We start from the raw sequence: 24,677 nt of genomic DNA, 5'->3' as shown, positions 1-24,677 counted from the left end.
GTTTTCAAGTTATTAACGAAAAATGTAATTTGTAAGATGAAAAAAATTTAATGTATTTTTGTGTTTAACTCGTCATATCTCAGTCAAATATAAATATTTCTTTTTTTGAAACTTTCACAGTATAATTTTCAAAGTATATCTTGAAATATAGGGCGCTTCAATTCGCGGCGAACGGCCCGGACTCCCACGCGGTATGTAATCGTATCAATATATAAATTGTCATTACTTTACAATCTTAATGTTTAAAGATCTGAACTTTCCAAAAAATTTACTTAACTAATAAACAAAATTATAATATAGACAAAAGTTGACAATTCGAAAATAATACAATAACTTTTGCGATCAAAGGAATAAAACTATGAATTTGAAGAAATATTTTAAAAAATTCAGCATTCGATTATGAAATATTTCTAGAATTTTTTATGCGCCCTATATTTCAAGATTTTGAAGATTATACTGTGAAAGTTTAAAAAAAAAAGAAATATTCATATTTGACTGAAATGGCGAGTTAAACACAAAAATGCATTGAACTTTTTCATTTTATTACATTTTCCGTTAAAAACTTAAAAACAAAAAAGTTACAAATTTGGTTTAAACACAAAAAAGACGCGCTATGATGTTCTTTACAAGTAAGTCAAAATTGAAATTTAAGCGATGTCTAAAATTAGCCCAGTAAACAATACTTATCTCGCGAAACCCGCGTGTGTCCTTATTGTATCCATTTTCCCAATTGTTTAAAACATCCTGAGCAATGTGGCAAAAAAGTACTGGAAAGATATTAATTATCTTTTATTAATCCGATGCATTTCATCAGTCAGATCTTTTTCATATTTAAGTTCGCTTCTACATGCTATGTATTAAAAAATGATAAATACATATAATATGTGAAAAAGTTTCAAAAAATTACATAGCTTTATAATTTTGTCACAGCAATGCTAATTTTGTTTATCTGTGATCGTATTTATCGAACATTTTTCTTAAAACTATGTGTACAGCGATTTTTTGGGATACTTACAATCAGAATAATGTTAAATCATTGTTTTAATTTAACAACTCTTTAATGTGATAAGATTCCCAAAATCAATGGTTTTATATTTTATCATGGAATATAAAAGCAATTAAAATGTAGTTTAAAATGTTACGTGTGTTTATTTTATAAAATTATTGCATCCTTTTTTAAAAAATATCGAATCTGTAAAAGTTGATATTAGAAAATTAATGATTTATTATTAGTTATGCAATTTTATTTAAATTAAACTTTTTAAAATATTTTGTCATTTGTTGAATTAAAAAAAATTGAAAAGTGTCATTTTCAAAGATAAGAAACGGAAGAACCGCATAATCAAATTCTGTGATATATTTCATATTATTTTAACAAATTTTTTACAACGCGAAACATAGCATTTCCTCGGCAAGCAGGATCTTGGTTGTTAAAGTCTTTTAATATGAAATAAATTTAATTAATTATATTACTAACTACGTGCCGCTTTGGTTTAGCAGATTTTCAACGTAGTAGCTTTATAATACTTCGATAATCAATATTATTGATATCGATTAAAATTTTATTATCCTCCCCACCGGAAATATATATTGCGAAAAATATCACCTCAGCCAATCGAACCTGGATCGCTTTCCGAACAGGCGTCTTATTCACTAGACTACTGAGACTATGATAATATTTATCGCAATATTCAGATAAGTCAAATGTCTTTTTCAGTCGACGTATGAATGAGAAGACACGGTAGTCAAGTCAATTGAACACTACTGTGTGATTTTACGCGAGTCGGCGAGATGCAAGCATCTGAAATTATTGGATCTGAATAACGACTAAATAAAATTCTAAGGCTTGATCAACAGCTTAAGTTCGACTTGCATAATAAAAGTATTTTTATTTTTCTGCTACGTGCCCCACAAGCGGAGATATTGTTACGCAAAATTCGATTTGAAAATTTTTACTTTAAGAAACGTCGTCATTATCATCATCTCCCGGTTCTCATCTAGGGTTGCAATTTCTGTCACGAAGGCGGGAATGGTGTCCAATGTACACGCGTCGGCGGGAATGGTGTCTGTGCGTTCAGCGTGCGGCCGCTACACATACACATGAGGCGTCGTATCTCCGCGGAGCGCGAAGGAGATGGCGGAGCGGAGGGAAAAAATAGTGGGAGCAATTCGATGTTGCATCCTTAATGCGAGACACTCGATCGAGAGAGAAAGTATAATCAAACGTGATATCAATTTCGGTGTCTCTTTGCTGTCTCACACAGTCGATGCTAGTACGAGTGAAAGACCGCAAGTCTTTATATCGCGCTTTTCTTTCTTTTCCTCTCGTTCTGATTAATTATTAATTATTCAATGATTATTTATTTATTTAATTGATTATTTAAATATGATTATTAATTATTTAATTATCGCGTAATAATTCTTTTATTATACATTTAAAAAAAATTACGTGTAAAATTATAACTATTGTATTACTTTTACTGCCTTAAAGTCGTTGATTTGTAATAATTATATATGAATTCTGCTAGAATTTACTTGTTATGGAGGAATGTCACATTCCTCGACGTTTATGATAAGATAGATTTGTTGATGCAGAAACGCAGTCCTATGATTCCATAAATTTTGGTGATCCATATCGTTGTTAATATTATATATTATATATTATATATAATATTATATATTATATTGCGGCCTTTTTGAATAATCTGAAAGATCGACATTTCGGATTTGTTACCCGGTAAATTATTATTATGTGTTAGATTACATCCTAACATGATCTGTATAATTAATTATTGTGTCATCTATATAGTGCAAATTCATTCTTTCTTCCTATATTATTCAGTTGAGAGTCGTTGACTACTTAATAAGAGGTGGTATATACTGTCACGCTCACAGTAGGTTCACTCGCGTTACACTTACGCCAGGGAAGGAAGAGACAGTTTTTAGAAAACGAAGAAACACACTTTATTGTTTACAATGACACAAGAACTCTTTCTTTAATAATATCGGAATTCACCGCGATTCGGCTCAAACTCGCGCGCCGCGCTGTCGACTCTCTCTCTCTCTCCACAACAACAACGCTTGACAACCGCGTCGACAAGGAACGATCTTCAAATTGGAAATCGATATGAGGGTAGCGTCGAGCGGAACATCGCTCGGTCGTAACAATACTTTAGACAATACTTTAGTTTGATTATATTAATCCTGTGATAACCGTCTTAGAGATAGGAGTTTCGTCATCTAGATGCTCCTTACGCATATTGAGCTCTCAATGTTTTTCAGGATATTACGATGGAACGTCGCAACGACTCCTTGAGTGATAGCGATAGACTTAGGTAATTGTTCCAGTTTAAGTTCGGAAGATCCTCCACCTCCTCTTCTCCAGGTTACATCCGATTATTATTATTGATAAGGCAAGCTGTAACGGCGAGAGCGCGGATCGGATTCCTGGTCCATAGGTGCAACGTGGTGTCAATTGATGGAGGTGTTTGCTCGGTGATAAGTTGGAGGTGAGGTACTCAGACTTAGTGCCCTCTCGCGCAGATTTGAGGGTTGCGGCTCGATTGGCCTCTCAGTTGGGCCCTGATGGATTTTCGGGTCTTCAGGCCTATTTCTTTCGTCGCTTAGCCGAGGGGGATATTGATGAGGACTTCCTTGCCCTGGGGAAATTCTTCAATATGACATTAGCGACCTTTTACGCGGTCTCGAGCGGGGTGGCAGGAAGTCGCCAGGATCACCACCGTTGCGACGTCCGGGTCCGTCCTCCGGTCCATCATCGGTAAGTCATGCGTATATTTATCATGTGTATTTATTTATTTATTATTATTCTTCTCATGTTTCTTCCTCTTCCTTCTTATTTATTTTCTTAGACATTGCGTCGTCATTATTCTAACTATTATTATTATTGTTGTTGTTGTTATTATTATTATTATTATTATTACTATTATGCGTTAGGCGTTGTTTATTATTATTATTATTATCATTATTATATTTATTATTTTTAATTCGAGTGTATATATATATATAATTGAGGGACGATTTATAAATATATAAATATATATATATATATATATATATTTATATATTTATAAATTGTTCCTCAATATTTATATATATATATATATATATATATATATATATATACATATATATATATACATATACATATATATATACATATTTATATACATATTTATATACATATACATATATATATATATATATATATATATATACATATTTATAAATTGTCCCTCAATTCTGATGGGAATCTGTTATCTTTACTAAATTAGTCAATAGGTGCTACAATATGCGAAGTTCGCAATCGATTAGCAATCGAGTCGCACTCGATTCCATCGAGAGACTAGGACCATCTCTCTGGAGTATCGGTTATGGGGATTCGAGAGAATATACATGTATACATGTATATTGTGATATATGTATATGTATATATGTGTATCATTATATTGTTGACGTGTTATTCTAACATGTTATTTGCGATAAATATCATCACATGCTTCGGTAGTCGAAAGGATAAGATGCCTGCCCGGTAAACAGGAGATCCAGGTTCGATTCCTGGCTGAGGTGGTATTTTTTCACAAAATAATTACGAGTTTTCACGACTGGTTCGTGGTCGGGCCCCGCCGTGACGCACACTCTCCTTTCGATTAGGGTGCACCACTTGACTATTCTTTTTAATTCGTATCCTCACGTTATTTCTATCTAGTATTTCTAGTACTTTGTGAAATCCCGTGTAGTGATCTCCGAATTTCTTCAGTTTAGATCCTTTCAATAAGAATACGTAATCTCTGGATTTAAAAATTTTCGGATGAAAATCTTCTTGTCGTAATATTTCTTTGATTTATTCTTTGCTTCTATAATAGAAACGCCCTTTCTCGGGCGTTTCTTTATATGTGTAATTGTGTAATTAGGTTTATTAAATATTCGTCATGACTTGTTAATTGTTCTTCTGGAGCTAGTGGTTTATGAGTTGGAATCCTAACTATTTTCCCAAAAACGAATTCATATGGAGTGTGTTTGGTAGCTTTATGTATGCTAGTATTATAATTAAACATCACGAGTCCGATCCATCTATCCCATTGCTTCTGCTCATTGGCGTACTGTTTCAAATATTTTCTGAGGGCGTGATGTGATCTTTCTAGCGATCCGTTAAATTGAGAGTGAAAGGTGGTCGTGCGCAATTTACGGATTTTAAAAATTTTAACTAATTTTTTCATTAATTTGCTCATAAAATTTCTTCCTTGATCCGTTAGAATTATCTTAGGCGCATCTAATATACAGATAAATTTATCTACAAAAGCTTCTGCTATCGTTTTTGAAGATTGGTTAGGCAAAGGTATTCCCATGCAAAATTTAGTTAGTTGATCTTACAGGGTTAAAATATATTCATTTCCGCTCTCGATTTTTGATAAGAGTCCTACGATATTCATTGTCTACTTTGTCGAAAGCAAATCCCGGTGTATTGGTAATTATCATCGGTCGTTTTGTTTTTACACGTACTAGCTTTTTCAACTGACACTGCAAGCATTGTTGTATGTATCTTTGTACATTAGATTTTAAATTCTCCCAGTAGTAATTCTGTTTGATTCTATTATAAGTTTTGGTGACGCCTCTGTGTCCGCTTGTTGATAAACAGCGTATTCTCACTGATTATATCTGAACGGAGGTCCTTAGGAGGATATTTTATTAATCCGTGGCAAATAATTAATTTGGTAGGCACATTACTAAATATTAGTTATATTCTTGCTTTTATATTACTCCATGGTACGTTATTAATCATTTCGGTTTGCAATACTTATAGTTTCTAGTTTTAATTCATCGATTAATTTACGCAAATTTTTCAAGGCTAAAGTTATATGAGTTAAAATTATTGTCGGATCTTCTCGTTGTTCCTCACTGACTATTAGAATTAAATGATAATAGTTCTTATATTTCGTAGCTCGAGTTTCTCTTAGAGTAAGGTTGTTTAATTTTGGCAATTCGTTTCGTTCGAATAATTTTTGCGAGCCTGAATTTAGTGGTTTACCGTTAGTATCGACAAAATATGCTAAGTTATCCTTGCGTAGGAAAAATAATTCTCTCGAATCAATAATATTATTCCTTATCATCTGGTTTTTAATAATCGTAGGCTTATCTTCTCTCGCTTCACGATCTTCTAATCACTTGCGTCAGCCTCACTATTATCTTCTTCATCATTCTCTTCCTTTTTTTCTTCGGTTTCTTCTTTCTCCTTTCTTTCTGTAGATATGTCTTTATCCGCAAGATTGGATATTCTTTCATTTTTAATTTTATTCCGAGATTTCTGTTTTGCATTTTTATTAAAACAATCAATTCTTTCTTTTGTTGCTTGGCTTTTCGTTTGTATTCTTTGAGACATCATTGGGTTATAAATTATTGTTTTCTCTGTAATTTGTAATCTTGGTGGTTCATTTAATTCTTGTTGAGTGAATGATATTGAATCTGTGTTTTTGTTATCTTCAGTTACTGTATTTTCTAACTTTACTGTATTTTCTTGTTCGTCCTCTGAGAGACGTAATTCAAATCTTAATCTTCGGAATTTTCGTCGTTGGAAAAATGTAATTCAAAATTTTCATTCTCTTCTTCATCAGATTCTTCTAATGTTTCGATGATTTTTCTTGCATTTTCAGGATCATTAGAATTAAAGAGATTTTTGTTAATTACTCTGCATTCAATTTCTTCAAAATTTACGGGGTTTCGTGATAATTCGTCGGCATTTACATTTGTCTTTCCGGCTTTATATACGACATCATAATTATATTCTGCTAACTTTAATTTTCATCGCAAGATTCTCATGTTGACGTCTTGTGCGTTTTTAAATCATAATAAAAGTTAGAATGAATCTTCTACCATAAAAATACGGACGGAAATGTTTGACGCAATATATTATCGCTAAAGCTTCCTTCTCATATATATCGTATTTTAATTTGTTATCGATTAGAGTTTGGGAAAGCGTAAGCTACTGGTTGATCTTTATTAATTTCTTCCTGTCATTTCTTCCTGTCAAAATTCCTCCTACTGTTATTCCGATCGGTTGTTAAAATGAACGGTTTTGAAAAATCAAGGTATTGTAATACAGGTTGTTTGTAATTTATTTTTTAACATTTCAAATGAATCTTCTTGCTCCAATGTTCATTCAAAACGCACATCGTTTTTTAATAAATTAGTAAGAGATTTAGCCAATTTTGAAAAGTTCGGTATAAATCTTCTATAGTATCCGGCTAATCCTAAAAATTGTTTATTTTTCGATGTTTTTGGTCTAGGAAATAATCGCACAGCTTCTAATTTTTTAGGATCTGGTTTAACTCCGTCTTTGCTAATAATATGTCTCAAATAAGTTACTTCTGATTCTAAAAATTTGCATTTATTCGGTTGTAATTTTAGATTTGTTTTACGTAATCTATCTATTAAAAGATGATATTTTCTTTCGTGTTCTTCTAGTGACGATGCATAGATAACGATATCGTCCATGTATACAAACAATTGCTCGCCTTGTAAGCCGGATAATACTAAGTCCATTAATCGTTGAAAGGTAGCGGGTGCGTTTTTTAATCCGAATGGTATTTCAAATTCATAATGTCCAAAAGAAGTTGTAAATGCTCTCTTATGACTCTCTGAAGGATCTATCTTTATTTGATGAAATCCGGAGGCTAGATCACATATTGAAAAATATCGAGCTCCTCCCAGCTAATCTAAAATGTCAACGATGTTCCGTAGTGGATATGTGTCTCCGACTGTCTTATCATTAAGAACTCTGAAATCTAACCATTCTCCATCACTTATTTCCCTTTGAATCTTCCTTCTTTAGCACGATCTATATGGGTGCGTTATAAGACGACTGCGAAGGTTTCACGATACCTCTTGCTAACAATTCTTCTACTTGTTTATTTATTTCTTTCTTATGAATTGGTGGGAATGTATATTGACAAGTATTTATCGGTTGATCATCTGTTGTCGGTATTTTATGTTGCAATACGTTCGCTATTAATTGTTGGGTATATGGAATTTATCTTGACTGCTGACTATAAGATGATTTATTACATTCGTTTTTTCTTTGTTATTCAGTTGATCGAGTCGCAATAATTCTATAATTTGGGTAATTCTATCCCTTTGTTTTTCTTCTGATAATGTTAAACATCTAGTGGAGATAACTTCTTCGATAGCGTCTTGTGATTCTTGTACAGAGTCTTCTTTATGTTTTGATTTACGCTTGCGTATATATCTATCCAATATTTCTTGAGATTGATTTTGTTTTAACGAAAAAATTCTGGAAGACGGTTTTTTATTATTCATTTTGAATTTGTAATCATTTATTTTATTAATTAAACTTGCTTTTTGTATGAGTTCTTGGATAGTAATTTGAGAGATTTTTATTTTATTATTTCTTTCTCTTGAGAACATCTCAATTTTCGGAAATTTAACATTTTTTAAATGAAGCGAGGAATTCTTATTTTTAATTTCCTTTGGATAGGATTGTGTCGAATTACATAGTGAGGTTTGATAACTTTCCTCCTCGCAATTGACGGAACTGGAAGTTGCCAGAGGAGCGGAAACTTTTCTCTGCAATTTCAGAATTAATTTTTGAGATGGTTTTTAACTTAGGATTTTTTGGATTACTTAAATTTTCGGACGAGGTTTAATAACTTTCCTCTCCAAGGATTTTGAGATGGATAGATATCTCAACAGAAGTTTGGTAACTTCCCTCTCTCGTTGAATATCTAGATTGAAATTTTTATATTTATTTCCTCATTTTATTTTTATTTTTGTTTTTGATTTCTGAGGTTTTGCTTATTTCAGCTTCCTTGATGGTGCTTTCAAGCCTTTTATGATTCACATGTATAATTTTGTCTTCCATTATTTTTATTTTTTCGTTTTCATTTTCAGTAAATAATTCATCATTTTTATTATTCATAATTTGGTCTTCTTCATTTATTTTTTCATATTTATTATTATCTTGCAATTCTCCTTTAAAACTAGCATTATCGGTCTCAAATTCTTTCGAATATAAATTTGGTTGTGGTTCAGTCAATTCTTCCTGATTATCCAGCGTCTTTATAGTTTCATGGGTCTCAAATATTTCATTTAAGGATTTAAGATTTACGGTCGGCACTTAAATTTCCACTTCTTCGTCCAGTGTACTTATAATATTTAGGTATGCTTTTCCTGACACATTTTCCGGATATACCGGATTGTGAAATTGGAAAATCTTCCGATACTATATGAAAATTTCCGGTTTATCGAAAAGAATTAGAGTAATTTCTCCGAGAATATAAACGGGATAATTATTTATGTTATTTATGTTAATTATTTATGTCATTTATAATAGTTTCAGTATATTTTTATAATTAATCGTTTCGTTTTCGGGTATAAAATTTTCTTTTGTGGGTATAAAATTTTAATTATATTCAGTCCGGAACCGGTATCCAACATTAAAGTTATATCGGAATTTATATCGTGAATATTTACTTGAACGATGGGCACGCGACTACGCTTATCGAGATTTACGGTTACCGGGCATATCTCTCTGACATTTCTATCTATTTGGTTTCTTGAGGCTTGGTTGGGTGTGAGGCTCTTTCGGCTCCCTTTTGCACACTCGTCTTCGAAGGGCCGTTAGAGTTTTCCAATTATTAAATTTCCTATGGTTATTATTTGCGATTCTTAATTGACAATCTTCGAGAAAATGCCCTTATTCTTTACAATAACGACAATTTAAAGTATTTTTAGATTCGGATATCGGTTGATTTAATTTTAAATGGCAATCTTTAGCAACATGACCAAAATTATTGCAAATTTGACATACGATTTTACTTTTATTATCCGTAGCTCGTTGTTCGTTTTGTTTTTTCCAACAATTATTTGCTGTGTGACCCGATCTATCACATCATTGACAAATAACTGCTTGTTTATTAGCTTGACATTTTATGTTATTATTTGCTTGACATTTTAGCATTGTGACCGGATTTAGAACATAATTGACAAATGATAATATTTTCGCGTATTACATTTACCAGTTGGCGTGATTGAGGATCGCGAAGCCGGCATTTATTGGCGCTATGTCCACGTTTCTTGCAAATTTGACATATTAGAATTTCAGTTCCCAAACTTCGAGATTGTTAAGGAATTTAATTTTTTGCAATTAAAAGCTGAGTAATCTTCTTTCGGGCATATTTGACACATTTCGCGTGCGTCATGTCCTCATTGTTTAGTCTGACTGGACCTGAGGCCGGCACGGACGCGCTATCGGTGTGCTGCTCGGTACGAACCGTGATGCACTCCTGCGCATGCTTTATTCGATATGTGTGAGTCGTGTCCATCCGATAATTGACAACCCTTAAAGACTGCTCTATCTCTTTAAGGATGACGATCATAATTCGAGTCAACAAAATCAACATTAGTCAGCACGTCGGATGAGCATGGCATCTTATCTTTATTTTTATAATTACTTTTATTTTTATATTCATTTTTGTATACACTGAGGATGACTCAAACTAGAGTCGAAACATATGTCACATTTTTCAATTTGTAAAAAAGATTGTAAATTGCGCATTGCAAACAGCGCTGATTCTCATTTGCCTTTCGATTCATCTATGTCATATTTAATACCGAGAATCATCTTATTAATATTTTTATATTTTAATCCGAAAGAGTATCCCTGAATTTTTATAAGCTTCTAGTATTTGTTTTCCTAACAGTTTTACTCTGTTAGCGTACGTTATAACATCTTCATCAATTTTTTATACACAGTCTAGCTTTCTCTGAAATTGATAAACATTTTTAGTTGATCCGTAAATCTGTTTCAAATATTTAGTTAATTGAGATACGCTATTAAAATTTTGATCTTGAATACTATGACGCGCTTCACCGACTATTTTAATTCTAATTATTTTAATAAATTGTGATTCGGCTTCATCCGATAGCATAGATTTTGCTTCTTCACAACCTTCGATAAAATAATTTACTGGAATATTTGCACTGTCAAAATAAGGTATGGCTTCGACCGCGTATTTAAGAGTAGCAAAAGGATTAGGATATGCCATTTTTAAATCTTTAATTTTATTTTCTTGGTTACCGTTTGCTATTCCGAAACTACTATTATCAGATATATTTGCGTAATATGATATCATTGGAAACGACGGAATCTCCGGCCGACCCAAGAACAGCCGCGAATTTATCTTCTGAAATTATCATTTCATCTAAGGAAAAGGTGACGTTTTTAGAATCGAATTCAGAGGTTTTTGTTGGAGTAGAAGTGTATGATGTATCTTATGTATGTTTTGGACTTTGATCTTGTTTGGTTTTTTAAGGCAAGTTTATAAAGTTTATCTTGCTCACCTTATTCGAATTAGATTTCGTGGTCATTCCCAATGATCGCACTTTTCATCCTGGACGAGTTCCCAAATTTTACGAGTTCTGTTACGTCCAGCCCAGAGTAAATTGTAAAATTAAAAATTAAGAATTTAAATGGATGAGAATTGAATGGGTTCGGAAGGACGAACAGCTGCTCTCTCGAGAGTCAGGCGTGGAAACGTGATCTCGAGTCGAACGCACTGTTTATCTCGGCACTGGGTCAACGATAAAGAATCGACGCCTCGCTGTAGACGTACGTTCGTCGATCGTTTTTTGGTAAAGAGACTTAATTCTTATTACCAGGGAAAAACCTCGTGCGATCAATGGGATGGGGAAAAGAGATCGAGGGTTTTAAAGAAAATAAAAATTAAAATTAAACATTGATTTTAATTGATAAAATAAAAATATACATAATAAAGAGCGAAAGAAACAAGAGAAAAAACATTTATGTAAGTGTGACATTGCGGGTGTTACATAAGTGCGGAGGCCATCGGGTAGGATTCTTATGAGGGAGAATATGAATATATGAGTGAATGAATCTTTGGTATGATTCTATCCGGTAATACAATTAATATTCTCTGGTTAACTTAGGCTAATGATTATATTTGGACCCATGATGAGTTGTTCCGTCAACGTTCCAGGGCCCCTCCTCAAATAGTCATTCAAGCTGTAGAGAAGATTTAGTGGGTAGGCGAGGCTGAGTGGTTTTTCGTTTGACGTGCCACTCGAATCCCACAACTATCGTCCGTTAGGTGTCTTCCGAAGATTCCTCCTCTCTAAACAAAAAAAAAGACTAATGATTACATAATAAGCAAACGAAAGAAAAATTACAAAAATATAATAAGAAAAATTATAAAAAATTGTACATAATATGTGTATGGTGTGACTGAAGATTATTGCATGAAGGTTAAAGAGGGGAGTATTCTTGATGTTCCGCGAGAAGTGGGATTATTAAATCGATAGGAATGGGATTCCTCGTCTAATAAATTCTCAAAAAGAGGTTCGCTATCTCGAAATAGAGGGGATAGGGCGTAGAAGTCGATGAGATATTCTGCATCGGATGGATGCACGGGAGAATAACTAGGCGATCGATTGATATTGACGTTGTATCAGGGCGAAAGGAGGAATAGAGTTAGATGAAGATGTTGAAGGCTGATTTAGGGAGGATTCAGGAATAGTATTAGTACTAAAGTTGATGATTCAATCTGTTCTTTCGATATCTGTTTAAACTTCTTGGTTCGGCCCTGACTTTTCTGTCGATTTCAACCGCCAGAACGACGACGAGATCGTTTTTTTAATATCGCGTTGTCGAACTTTAGAAGCTGGGACTTTCGTTTGATTCACTAAAAGGAAAAAGGATTGATCAATGAAGAGAGGTGTGAATGCATATGAGAGAGAAAGGAAAGGAAAGAACAACGGGAGCCTCGCATAGCTCAGACCAGTTCAGAGAGAGAAAAAAAGGAAAGGGGAGAATAACGGGAGCTTCGCATAGCTCAGACCAGTTCAAAGAGAGAGAGAAAGGAAAGGGGAGAATAACGGGAGCTTCGCATAGCTCAGACCAGTTCAAAGAGAGAGAGAAAGGAAAGGGGAGAACAATGGGAGCTTCGCGTAGCTCAGACTAATTCAAAGAAAGAGAAAGAAAAGGGAAGAACAACGGGAGCTTCGCATAGCTCAGACCAGTTCAAAGAGAGAGAAAGAAAAGGGAAGCACAACGAGAGCCTTACATAACTCAGACCAGTTTAATGAGAGAGAGAGAGAGGAAAGGGAAGGGAATTTCTTCAATATATTAACTATAACTATTGCCGCTTGAAGTAAACAATTCCTCACACGTCTATCAACAATAATTGCCGGGCGGGAGTATTTTACCGCGCGTTTACATTTGCCGGTAGACCGGGCTAATACGTGTTTTTAATAATTAATAACTCGATAATTATCGTGAAAATTGCAAAATGATACAGGACTTTTCTACTCAGTTTTACCTGCACACGAGAGGTGATATAACTGATGCCGGACACCCTGTATATGTATGTTGTAATATATGTTGGCTGTTGTATTGTTATCAATACACTATTAATTGCAAATAACATGTAATGGAGCGTTAGCTGTAAAGTTAGCTGTTAGCGCGAGCGAATTCGGAGAACTCGCTGGCATTTTCGCAGAACACCTGCAGTCGCGTCGCGTCTCGCACCGTAAAACTGCAACTGTTTTTCGCGTCGCGCCGAACACCGTGCCGTATCTGCAACTAGCATTCCCCATACCGCGCCAAATACCGCACCGCGAAACAAGCGTCCCGCACCGTGCTAATATCGCGCCACGAATCGAATTTCCTTTCCTTCGCTCCGTTAATCCCAATTCCTTTCTAATCCTTTTCCTATACTGTATCCTAATTACCCAAAACTAATTATATGCCTATTTATTTTTTCCGCCTCCGTGGGGAGAAATTCTTATCCCGATCTCGGCTAATCCCATACCATTCCGAATATTGCCGATCCCGAGCATTGCCTAAAAGTATTGGAGGCGAAGTACTTCTCAGCACGGCCGAGTACACTCAATAACAGAGTTTTTCCATACCGAATACCCGATTTTCGTCTTCAATTTTCATCAGAAGCACAATCGAGCACACGCGACAGTCTCCGTTAAATCGAGGCACTGCAAAAACCTCAACCTCTCACTATCAGGAAGCTCCCTGGCACTTTCGGGATCACTCGACGAGATGAAACCCATCCATCGAAAATCGCGGAATTAAGAATCTTTGATATCTTGTTGCCAAAGTAGCAGCATCTTTGATATGGTCTACCAACTCTCGCGAACATTATAGTCCGCCGATTCGCAATTTACTGGAACTGTCTGACAGCTCGATTCTCGGAAACAACAACTGACGTTTGACAGTTCACGTGACACACATGCTTGCGCTCCGCGCCGCCGAATCGCCACGCGTGCCACATCGTTCCGATCGTCTGAATGATTTTTTATTTCATAGAGTAGTAGAGGAGAATGTCCATTCTTTACTCGGCCATAGCGATACGCATTTTACACTCGCACTATTAATACGAATAACCATCTTCTTTATTAACTCCCTATTGAATTCAATTTGTCAATATCCTATTTAATAAAATTAAATTTACTATTAAAGTTAAATAACCATTTTAAACATTACAAAGCGTGCGCTACGCGCGCGCCATTTGTTATTTAACATTACATATTTTTATATAAAATATTTACTTTATATACTATTTAACTTCACTACTAAAATCTCACATAAGTACTAATATTAATATTTGATAATTATGCTCGTAACACGAAGTAAAGCGAGTAAGCGATAGAACAATCAACATCGCGAAAAAGCATCAACGATTAAAAATTTGCACGGCCTTTACATGAAGTGAATCTTATCATATAAATGTATGAACATCTTTATATTAAAAATATGTTATATAATTAAAAATTAATTTTACTTCATTCTATGATTAATTTTTTGTTTGCTGTTTTATATAAAGTAATACAAAATTATTACACATTAAAAAATTTCATTTTTCTTAAATAAATTATTTTTTATAAAATTTTAAGAAATGTAAAGTTATACACACACACACACACACACACACACACACACACACACACACACACACACACACACACACACATATATATATATTTATATATTTTTTTATATACATAATTTTTAATATGTTTATTATTTCGTTGATTGTCAAGATAAACTTTAAATGCTTGCCAAGAACGTACGTGTGAAAACGCAACATAAAAATGCCCATGATTAAAAATATCTTTGCGAAGATCTATTCCTAATCTGTCAAACGTTCGACCTTATGACTTGTTAATCATAGCAAAAGCTAATTCTATTAGAAACGGGATTTTTTTTTTAAGTAAAAGAATACACATTTTCACAATACAACGTTATTCAATTCAAAAAAATAATATCTATTTTATCATCTGTTAAAATTTTACATTTCAATAAATAATCATCAAATTCTATAATCATTAATCTAGTACCATTGCAAAGACCTTCATTGATGTTTAAATTTCAAGACAATGTAATGTCTCGGGTTCGTCGGACGTGCAAGACACAACTATTTCGTATTTCGCTCCATATTTACGGCTAATGCACTACAAGCATAAATATTTTTATTAAAGATCTTAAATATCTCCATTCTTCAATTCTGCTTTAGAAATTTTATTTTGTATTAAATAAATTTCTTTGCCTAAATCTGATTATGTATATATACCTATTTTGCATGACCAAATACTTTATAATATATATATATATATATATATATTTGTAAGAGGCGTAACTTTTTGTTAAAGAAACTTTTTTTTCAAAAAATGAATAAAAGCTGTAACAATTAGAAAAGAATAAAAAAACATTATATATTTGTTATTCAAATATATATAAAATTGTCGGTATATATAGCATATATGGGGCTTTCATGCGCATGTGTGTTCCCTTTACTTCATACGCATGCGCATGAGTTTTATATTGTGGATGATTTTATATTGTGCCGCCAACTCCGTAGAAAATGTACGATACAGCTAATTCTGTGGAGTTGTACCAGATGGCAGAGAATGTGTAGCGGGAGATCTCTGTAAAGTCAGAGAGGCAAGAAGGAATTAAGGCAACTGACTGTACTCTACCACAATTTTATGTTCGACTGTCACCAGCAACGACTCGCTGAGTTCTCGGTCACGTTTATTCAAAGACAAACAGCGGTTAGAAATTTTAGAACAATCGCACTATTAACAAAAACGCGATATTTACAACTAATGGCTTACAACTAATATCACAAAAGACAAAGAATAATCGGATACATATACTAGCGATCAAAAATGCCTTCCCCCTTAAGTTAATAGCGTTTCAGAATATACTCAGTTATATCGCATCTAGGTATTCATATATTATGTTAAATTCAAAATGTCAAAATGTCAAAATGTTGAACGTTATTTAATGAAATATTAAATGTAAATACTTATCCGATTGATTATCTGTTTAATTAGCTAATATTATTTTTTTTTCGAGGAGCTGTCACTCTAAACGATTTTGACAAGCGGCACAAGGCAACGTTATCGAATTTAACATGATATATGAATACCTAGATGCAAAATAACTGGATATATTCTGCCTGAAACGCTACTAACTTAAGGGGGAAGGCATTTTTGGCCGCTAGTGTACAATGTCAACAAATGCACTGCGAACATGAGGAAAGTGTGTGACAAATATTTTCTTATGAAACATACAATGCCGGCAAGGGCGCACTGTGAATACGAAGGAATGTTCGAGACTAGAGAATGTTGAAAGCGCAGAATTGCGCCGAGATAGTCGCTCACAAGAAGAAGCAGAGTGGAGATTAACGCACGCTGCGTGGCCACGCAGAACACTCGCGAATCGCAGGAAATCGCAGGCAGCTGCCGCACGCAGAAACGCACGCTAACGCGATGAAACTGATGCATGCAAAAAGACTAGAAAGACGTGACGCAACGAATGATAAGACACAACGCGGACGCGGATAAAACGCAACGCAGACGAGAGTGAAACACACGCAGATAAGAGAACGCAACGCAGATGAGAAGCATAATGCGGAATGGGAACGCGGAATTCTGAACGCGGGTAAACGCAGCTAAGACACAGACTGAAACGCAGACGAAACGAAACGGAATAGACGCAGGTCGCGGATAAAATGCACGGGAGCATCCCAGATGCGGACATTTTCAATCGGACACACCACTCACATCAGCCGATGCCTAGGAATTTTTTAGCCATCTATCAAAATTTTTTTATTTAATCGACCAATCGGCAATGTGTCCGATTGAACTTCACCCAACGCACGCTGATCGCGGATGATGTAATCGCGAACGAGCGAGAAAGAACTATGACCGATCGTGCGAGAGCGACAGACGGATCACACGCGAGCAAGAGAAAAAAAACAAGTGCACTCATGTCTCGCGCACAGGCGAGGAAGATGGAAGCACACGGAGAAAAAGAGTCATAGCGAACAAGCCGGCGCAACAGGTGCGGCACGTCGCTGGTAAGCGCGACACAGCACAGAACCCGGCACGGACGCAGCACTTGATACTGCAGCACTTGATCGACAAAACGCTGAAATTGGGCACGAGCGCCCGCAAGCGCCCGCGAGCGCTCGTCTGTTGTGCACATCTCAGGAGCATATCTAATATTTTTAGTACCTTGGGATAAAGTTCCGCATTTTACACTTACAAAAATAGCGTTGCGTGTATATATGAACGATAATGTAGACTTAAACTACTAGTACTTGAATCTTGTAGTTTTAAACTACTAGTACTTGAATCTTTGTAACATCATAAAATTTTTTTATAACAGTTTAGCTAAACCGTTTAAAGATGAAATATGCAAAAATATATTGTAATATATAGGACTTAAAATGCATAAATTCTTATGAATTTGTAACGGCAGGGCCGTTACGAGGATACATACATACATACATACATATATATATATATATATATATATATATATATACATATACATAAATATATACATATATATAAACGCTTGGCTTACTATCCTGCATTACTCATCCCGCTTGCACGTACACCACTTGCGCTACCGCATTCGCTTGCCTGTAGATCGCACGCGCCGTCTCGCTCACGCTATCTCGCTCGCGGTGCCCCCACGCGATACCGACTCCCCGTCACCGGACCGACGGCGCGCAGTGGGGAACGCCGGCCGGGTATATAAGTCCGGCCGGCCGAGACATCGGGACCAGATCCCATCCTGCGATCCGATTCCCGATACCGACCTAACCAGTACCTACTACCTCTCGGGGCCAAGGTTTCACTTGGCTCTGCCGGGTTTCACCGGCTTTCTCTACCTTCGGGCTGAGGTTTCACTCAGCTCTGTCGGGTTTCGCCGACTCCTGTCACCTCTCCACGGGCTGAGGTTTCACTTAGCTCTGTCGGGTTTCGCCGACTCCTGTCACCGCTCCGCGGGCTGAGGTTTTATTCAGCTCTGTCAGGTTTCGCCGACTCCTGTCACCGCTCTGCGGGCTGAGGTTTTACTCAGCTCTGTCGGGTTTCGCCGACTCCTATCATCGCTCCTCGGGCTGAGGTTTCGCTCAGTTCCACCGGGTTTCGTCGGTTTCCGTTGCGAAGGCAGGGTTCGACGTGGCACTCAGCCCTGCCCGCAATACCTAACCGTTCTGCCTGACATTAGCTCGTAAGTGCATGCGATAGAAATTAAGGTCGCTAGTTATAAGTCAGTAATTCTAAGATCCGTAGTGGTAATCGCGCCGCGTAAATAAACCATTGTCGACCGCACGCCGCACCCGTCCTACACATCTCATCGCCTTACGCCAATCGGTTGCGTCTCCGCTTTGCTACCAGCGACACTGCGACAGCACCCGTTCTGCCCTACTCTATATCTACCTTTCTACCAATAAATGATCTTTTCACCGCCACTTGTGTTCGCGTACGCTTGAGTCTCCCCTCCTTTCGAACCCGGACACCGACGAGCCGATCCGAGCGTCGAGCGAAGTGACCGCGTCACATGGCACCCGAACAGAGACCTGTAGAGACTCCGGCTTGCGTGCGCACTCCGAAAATCTCTTGGATATACGGCCTTTCGAAAGTCCAACTCGCCACCCAACTAGTCACACACGGCCTCGACAATAGCGGTAGTATCGACACGTTACGATATCGATTGCGCCAATTCGTAATCCAAAACCCGGAGCTGTTCATCGGACAAGACACCGCCAACATGCTAACCGAGGAAAAAGCAATGCCGGGACCGTCCGAGCCGGCCCCTGCCCGGGTCGAGCCAATGCCACTCGACCCCACCGCAATCTTAGACCGAATCCGAAAGTGGGGCCTCTGCTTCGATGGCAAAGACTCATTCGCATTCCTCGAACGATTAGAGAAGCTGAGGCGATCCTACCGCTACGCCGACGAATTGTTCCTGCTAGGGCTACCAAAGATGCTGCGCGGAAATTCATTGTTGTGGTATCGCAACAATTACGAGGACTGGACCACCTGGGACGCTTTCTGCACCGCCTTCCGACTGAAGTACCTCCCATCCGACTACCAAGACCAACTACGGCAAGATCCTCAGGCCCGAAGGCAAAAACCGGGGGAACCCTTTGACCAGTACGCCACGGACCTGCTGACCATGAGGCGCGCTGGAGGCTATTCGCCACAAGAGAAAGTCCGCCTGCTATACAACAACTTAAACTCCAGTTACCAGTTATACATCCGATCGACAGAAGCCACCAGCATCGCGAGGTTAAGCGCCAGGGCAGCCGAACACGAAAGGATACTTCGTCGACAAAAGGAAGAACAGCCTTCGACCCGGAGCCCGCTGGTCGCGGCCGCCGCCTACAGCAGAGAGGAGTGCTGTTGGCGGTGCAAGCAGCGAGGCCACACACGCCTCGATTGTAAGAAGCCACCGCGCAAGTTTTGCTCTCGTTGTGGCAAAGACGGCGTGTTCACCCGAGACTGCCACCCACCGTCGGGAAACGGCACACGGGCCGGGGAACCAGCGGCCGCCGCCCGTCCCGACAGAACGCCATAAAGTTCACGCCTAGGTCGCATCTGAAGATCCAGCTACTCGGTCGGCATCTGTGGGCCCTACTCGACTCCGGCTCCGAGGTCTCGTTCGTGAGTCCCGCCACGGCCAAACGAGCTCGGCACTGCGGCCACCCTCCTCGGGGAATAAACCAACAGATCAACTTGGCCGACGGCACCACGGTCCCCATCACCCACACGGTGGACATACCGATCACCATTATCGACCGTACCGTGACCCACACGTTCCAAGTCATGCCGAACCTCAGCGGACCGATCCTCATCGGCATTGATCTTTGGGCTAAGCTCGGGGTCGCTCTCCCCGCACCCCCGATTACCAAGACCCGCAACTAATCCGTGGTAGTGGAGATTTCGGCTGGGCTAACGCCACGCACCGCGGACGAAGACCAGCAGCTACGAGAATTTCTACACCGGGAGCTAGCCGCCTTTGAGACCATACGCGGCCCGACCGTATCGAGCATCGTATCCGCCTAACGACTAACCAATTAAACAGCGGTACCGACCGCGTAATCCAGCCATGCAGGCCGTAATAGACCAGGAAGTGCGCAAGATGGAAGAGGCCGGCGTAATCGAGCTGTCTTAAAGCGCCTGGAGCTCCCCGGTGGTATTCATAAGAAAGAAGGATGGCATGTATCGTTTCTGCATCGACTTCCGGAAACTGAACGACGTCACGCAAAAGGCTTATCCCACATACTACGCTCGATAAGCTGCGCGGTGCCAAATATCTCACCACGTTGGATCTTAAAAACGGGTATTGGCAAGCTCGCTGGCATCCGAAAGCCGACCAGTCACCGCGTTCACCGTGCCGGGGAGGGGACTCATGCAGTTCCGAATCATGTTCGGACTACATTCGGCTCCCGCCACGTTCCAACGCCTCGTGGACTCTATCCTGGAGCCAGAGCTCGAGTCCAACGTCCTCTGTGTATCTGGACGACATCATCGTGGCCAGCCCAACTTTTGAGAAACACCTAGAACACCTGGCCGAGGTTTTCCGGCGTTTGCGAGCCGCCAAATTCCGACTCAACACCTATGGCATCTCTCTCCGGTAAATCTAGTCGTTGGATAAGCACCAACTTATCCATTGCATACTGCTGGAACGATTCTTTCCCAACGTTCCAACGCCGCGCTTCGATCCTTTGAGCCGCTACATGGAATAGTAGCCTTCTCTCAAACCTTTTTAGGATCGCTTCTTTGAGTCCTGACCAGGATTCAATCATCGAGCCGGTACCGAGGTCAAACCATCGCCTCGCTGTCTGTGTCAGTCTGCTCGAAGCCAGCAAGGTAATCTCCTCGGAGACTCCGTATATACTTGAAATTTTGTCCACTCGTTGTACCCACAATCTCACGTTCTCCTCCTCAGATCCGGCGAACTCCGGTATCTGCGGACTCAGCATCGCCACTGCTTGCGCTGGAGAGGCCGTTCCGACAGTGGTTTGACGAGCTAATTGCCGGGTCAGTGATGCGCTTGCTTGCGACGTCTCCGATCCGACGTGATGCTCCCTCGTCGTCGCAGGTGTCCCTCCGCCGTTTGCCAGGGATTGCACCAGTTGTTGCAACAGATGAGTCTGCTGCTGCATCTGAGACGACACCATGGTCATCATTTGGGTGAGCGGTTCTAAACTCTGTCCTTCTGTCGCTTTTCCTTGCCCCGTCTGAGCCGTGGTTATTTGTACAGGTTCCGGGCGAGCTGCTTCTCCCGCCGTCGAATCTCTATCCTGGATTCCGGTTTCTGCTTCGCCACCAATGAGCTCTACCATGGGACTGTTGCTTTCGAAGTGCGACATCAGTTCGTCTATCAGCCACTCCCTGCTGTCCAGCTGTGGTAGGCCGAATTTGTAGGCCTCCGCCCTCAGCTGATTGAGCGTCATACCATCCAGTTGTAGACGATCCATTTGGCTTTCTTTGCGTAACCGCTTATAGCGCTCTCACTACAGTTCCTCTTTGAGGCGTCCGGTTCGATTCCCACTTCTGATAAGTTGGGTAATAAAATGGTATTCATCCTCCTCGACTTAAAAGACGGATTTCATCAAATCAAAGTGCATCCACATTATTTCGCAGCACACACATTACTTCGCATTTGCGACGCCCGACGGGCAATACGAATATACGCGATTGCCGTTCAGATACAGTGAGTCTCCGGCGGAATTTCAAAAAAGGATCGTGCAAATCTTGCAACCCCTCATCCGCGAGGACAAAATAACGGTTTACATCGACGATATTCTAATCGCTTCCGATTCAGTGGAGTCAAATCACGAACACCTTACAACTTATCAAAAGTGGGATTTAAAATCAGCTGTTTCCAACAATAAAGTAATTTTCATAATATACATATTATAATATAAAATATGCATTTTTTATTGTAGTTAGTTTTAATTTAATTCATTATTTAATTATACCCGGTAAAAAATGTTTCGTATAAAAATATATATGCATATATATATATATATATACATGTTTTTACATAAAAAATTTTTTATCAGGTACATTACATTTAATAAAAATATTATTCTAATACAGGAAGAAGAATTGGAATTAAGTAAGCCTGCATTGTATGCCAATTACAAAATTGCTCATCTTATTGCCCGTGAATCACATCCATTTAGCATTAGTCCATTTGTCAAACAATGTTTAGAAATTGCCGCAGAAATAATATATCCTAATGATATTAATAAATTTAAATCAATTAGTCTCTCTTCTCGAACTATAGTATGTCGCATTGAAAAATTAGTTGAAGATCTCGAACAACAATTGATACTAAAAGCAAACAATTTTATTGCTTTTTCATTAACTCTCGACGAGAGTACTGATCGTTGATATCTTATTGCACAATTTGGCAATTTTTATTCGTGGTGTGGATAGCAACCTCTCTATTACTGAGAAACTTTTAAATATAATATCTCTGAAAGGTATTACGACTAGAGAAGATATATTGTTTAGCGTTGAAGAAGCAATAGAAAACAAATCTATCTTGGGATAAATTAACTTCAGTTGCTACTGATAGTGCTGCAGCAATGATTGGACACAATATGGGCTTCGTAAGACGTTTAAAGTCTAAACTAGCACAATCAAAACAAGAAATATACATTCGATCCATTGTATTATCCATCAAGAGGCATTATGTGCAAAATCTTTAAAGTATGACGAAGTAATGAAAATTGTAATCAAAGTTGTAAATTTTATTCGAACTACTGGATTGAATCATCATCAATTTCGCGAATTTTTATCTTCTTTAGAGTCAGATTATATCGATATCTCCTATTTTTGCGAAACACGATGGTTTAGTCGAGGTAAAACTCTTTAGCGTTTCTTTCATTTACGCGAAGAAATAATTATATTTTTAGAAATGAAAAATAAGTCTGTGCTTGAACTATCACAACCTTCCTGGATTGCCAATCTCACCTTTAAATTACTCTACAAGGCAAAGATAAATTAATTATTCATATGTTTGATCAAATTAGATCTTTTAAAATGAAACTTAATTTATGGATCAATCAATTTCAATCTCAACAGTTGTTGCATTTTTCAAATGTATTATCTGTTGCCATGCACATTCAAGATAAGCAATATGAAGAATATATATTCACTTCAATTATTACATAATGAATTCGATTTAGGGAAATAGGCATGTTTTAGAAGAAGATTTACTTATTTTTACACCTTTTACTGTTGATATTAATATTGGTCCTGCAGATATACAATTAGAATTAATAGATTTAAAATGTCACTGCTCTTAAAAATCGTTTTGATACAATTACTGATACAATTACTCATACAATTTTATTGATATATATCTCAAGAACGTTTTTCTTGACTACATGCTCGTGCTGCAAAAAGTAATGAGTATGTTCGGTTGTACATATTCATGTGAACAATTATTTTCTATTATGAAATTAAATAAATCGCGATTACGCGACAACAGTTAACAGATTCACATTTAAATGCAATAATTCGTTTAAGTTATGCGAAAACGATAACACCTGATATATCATATATAATATCGAAAAACTATGAATCAAATATTAATTAAATGTTATAAGAGTTGCTTATCTAATATTATTGTAAGAATTTATTTAAAATATAGATAATTACTAATTTATGCTAATTCTGGGTCTGAATTTGTGCAATATAATATTTTTGTACTCCTTGAATGGCACGTTCAACGAACAGACGTTCCCTATCCCCTCTCCTCACTTTATTGCTAGCCGCCTAACGCTAGCCCCAGCGCGCTCGACTGTTGCCCGCGGGCATTGAGCGCTCGCGCGTAGTGCCCACTTGCCGACCCCTGTGATACTGGGGCGCGGTAGCAAAAGACTGAACGTCGCGACGATGACGGTGGTACCTGGCGCGCGCTTCTCTCTCTCTCTCTCTCTCTCTCTCTCTCTCTCTCTCTCTCTCTCTCTCTCTCTCTCTCGTACTCGGCTGCACGTGTGACTACCTCCGATGGCTGGTACGGAGAGGCACCGTAATGGCCGTTCGAGGCAACGTGGCCGACGGGGAGGAAGAAGGAAGTTTTCTAATCGTGATGTGAGCATCTGCTTTCTCGGAGGACGGTGGCGCTTGGCAGCGGGCACGCCTAGAGACACTACAATTAGACTAGTCACGAAAAAGCAGCTTTTGATTGGTCCGCCATCTTTTGGCTATTCCCACTTATTTTCAAATACATTAACTACATTAATCTTAAATTGTAATATTATAATTTAAAAACATAAGCATTTCAAAAG

At 37.9% G+C, this 24,677-nt stretch overlaps 1 protein-coding gene and 1 long non-coding RNA gene across 2 annotated transcripts; one reads left to right on the top strand and one right to left on the bottom strand.

Moving 5' to 3' along the window:
* Nucleotides 1-11,755: 11,755 nt before the first annotated feature.
* On the bottom strand, nt 11,756-24,496 carry LOC148937613 (uncharacterized). Its single transcript, XR_016138060.1, has 2 exons — nt 24,046-24,496; nt 11,756-12,164 (listed from the first exon to the last, which is right to left on the bottom strand). It is a non-coding gene; the product is annotated as an uncharacterized LOC148937613 (long non-coding RNA).
* On the top strand, nt 16,558-20,768 carry LOC148937614 (uncharacterized). Its single transcript, XM_089071428.1, has one exon. It carries the CDS (start codon nt 18,923-18,925, stop codon nt 19,940-19,942), a length of 1,020 nt encoding a protein of 339 aa, XP_088927554.1. The 5' UTR covers nt 16,558-18,922; the 3' UTR covers nt 19,943-20,768.
* Nucleotides 24,497-24,677: the final 181 nt, after the last annotated feature.

This window comes from Pogonomyrmex barbatus, unplaced genomic scaffold (assembly GCF_055798465.1).
Source record: "Pogonomyrmex barbatus isolate J1 unplaced genomic scaffold, ASM5579846v1 scaffold12, whole genome shotgun sequence".
Taxonomy (NCBI): Eukaryota; Metazoa; Arthropoda; class Insecta; order Hymenoptera; family Formicidae; genus Pogonomyrmex; species Pogonomyrmex barbatus.
Note: the sequence above shows the minus strand (reverse complement) of the source record. Positions and strands in the feature narration are given on the sequence as shown.